At 28.2% G+C, this 1,777-nt stretch overlaps 1 protein-coding gene across 1 annotated transcript; it reads left to right on the plus strand.

The window, feature by feature from the left end:
- Positions 1-267: 267 nt before the first annotated feature.
- Positions 268-1,774, plus strand: LOC111033640 (piwi-like protein Siwi; the record flags this gene model as incomplete). Its single annotated transcript, XM_022314472.1, has 6 exons — positions 268-479; positions 720-905; positions 971-1,147; positions 1,231-1,386; positions 1,454-1,599; positions 1,670-1,774. Coding segments are annotated over 6 exons (982 nt in total), but the record flags the coding sequence as incomplete, so codon positions are not given.
- Positions 1,775-1,777: the final 3 nt, after the last annotated feature.

The raw sequence follows: 1,777 nt of genomic DNA on the forward strand, positions 1-1,777 counted from the left end.
CATAAACAAGATGCAAATACATTGAAATCTCAGTCTTAGGATAGATATATATGTACTTAACACCAATTATACAATTTATAGTTTATACTTATAATTTGCAAATTTCCTTAATGAAATTTTTCAATAAAATTACTTTCATTGCTATAAAAAGTACTATAATATTGGTAAAATTGATGATTGTAAAGACCATATTTTAAATAAATGTTAAAAAAAATTTAAAACAAAATTAACAATATTTACATTGTGATTCTGTATTATGTACTACAGGAACTTCTGGACAGCCAGTAAAACTGTTGGCAAATTACTTTCCTATCACTTCATATACAAATTGGTGTTTGTACCAATATCGAGTTGATTTCAATCCCGAAGAAGATAGAATTAGTACTAAAAGAGGACTATTAGCTCAGCACCGAGAACGTTTGGGAGGATATTTATTTGACGGAACAATGTTATTTTCTGGAAGCCGATTTGACCCACCTGTAAGTTATAGCATAAAGCTGTTAATGATTAATATAATATTTTTAGTTAATTAGGATTTTTGGGCATTGTTCTTGGTTATAAAATATCAATAACGATACAATTAAATTAATACATTACATTAAAGTATGTTTACAGCTAGATTAGATAACTATGATCAATATAGTGTCATTAATTAATATTAAGTGATTATCAATCCATTAAGAATGTTGAATAAAATCAATTTATATATTTTGGTTTAGACTTTTGAACTTACATCTACACGTCGACAGGATGATCAAATTGTAATCATAACAGTGAAGTTCACAAATATTATAGAAACCGGTGATTATGCTAACATACAAGTTTTCAACTTACTCTTGCGTAATTGTCTTCGACATCTTAAACTGACGTTGATTGGAAGAAACTTTTATGATCCTGATGCTAAAGTAAATGTTGCAATCCTATAAGTATTTTATTTGTTATTTTTCTGACTCTTTATAATTTCTTTTAGATTGATATGGCTCAACATAAGCTACAACTTTGGCCAGGTTATGAAACAACAATTGGCAGGTATGAAGATAACATTTTACTGTGCGCTGAAATATCTACAAAAGTCATGCGTCAAGAGACTGTATTGGACTTTTTAAATCAGTGTGCTAGTGATAGGAACCGTAAAAAAGATTGGATGGTAAGTTTATTAAAGTTTTGTATGATTTCATTATAATTTACAAATAATAAATAACAAAATAATTGATACATGATATTATTTAGATTAACTTCAAAAGTAGTGTCGTTGGTACCACAGTTATGACAAAATACAATAATGAAACGTACAGAATTGATGACATAGATGAAAATTCTGACCCTAATTCTGAATTTAGTAAAAAAGATGGGTCCAAAATGACTTACATACAATATTACAAAGAAGTACATAACTATAATGATAAATGTTTAGAATTGGAGACCTAAATTAACATATTTATTACTGTATTAGAAATGGAACATAACTATTCGAGGTGGCAGACAACCTATGTTGATTTCAAAAAATAAAAAATCTGTTAGACGATTTGGAGTTGAAGATACGTTGGTTTACCTTGTTCCAGAGCTATGCATTATGACTGGTATAACGGATGCCATGAGGTATATAAATTAGTATTTTGATTTAAAACTTTTTTTAATCGTTGTGCACTATTTTGTCTTAAATTTATAGAAATAATTTCACACTTATGAAAGATATGGCTATACATACCCGTGTGAATCCTAAAGAACGCATGGATAGATTAACAAATTTTGCAAATCGACTTCTTTCAACTCCTGA

This window comes from Myzus persicae, unplaced genomic scaffold, assembly GCF_001856785.1.
Source record: "Myzus persicae strain clone G006 unplaced genomic scaffold, MPER_G0061.0, whole genome shotgun sequence".
Lineage (NCBI taxonomy): Eukaryota > Metazoa > Arthropoda > Insecta > Hemiptera > Aphididae > Myzus > Myzus persicae.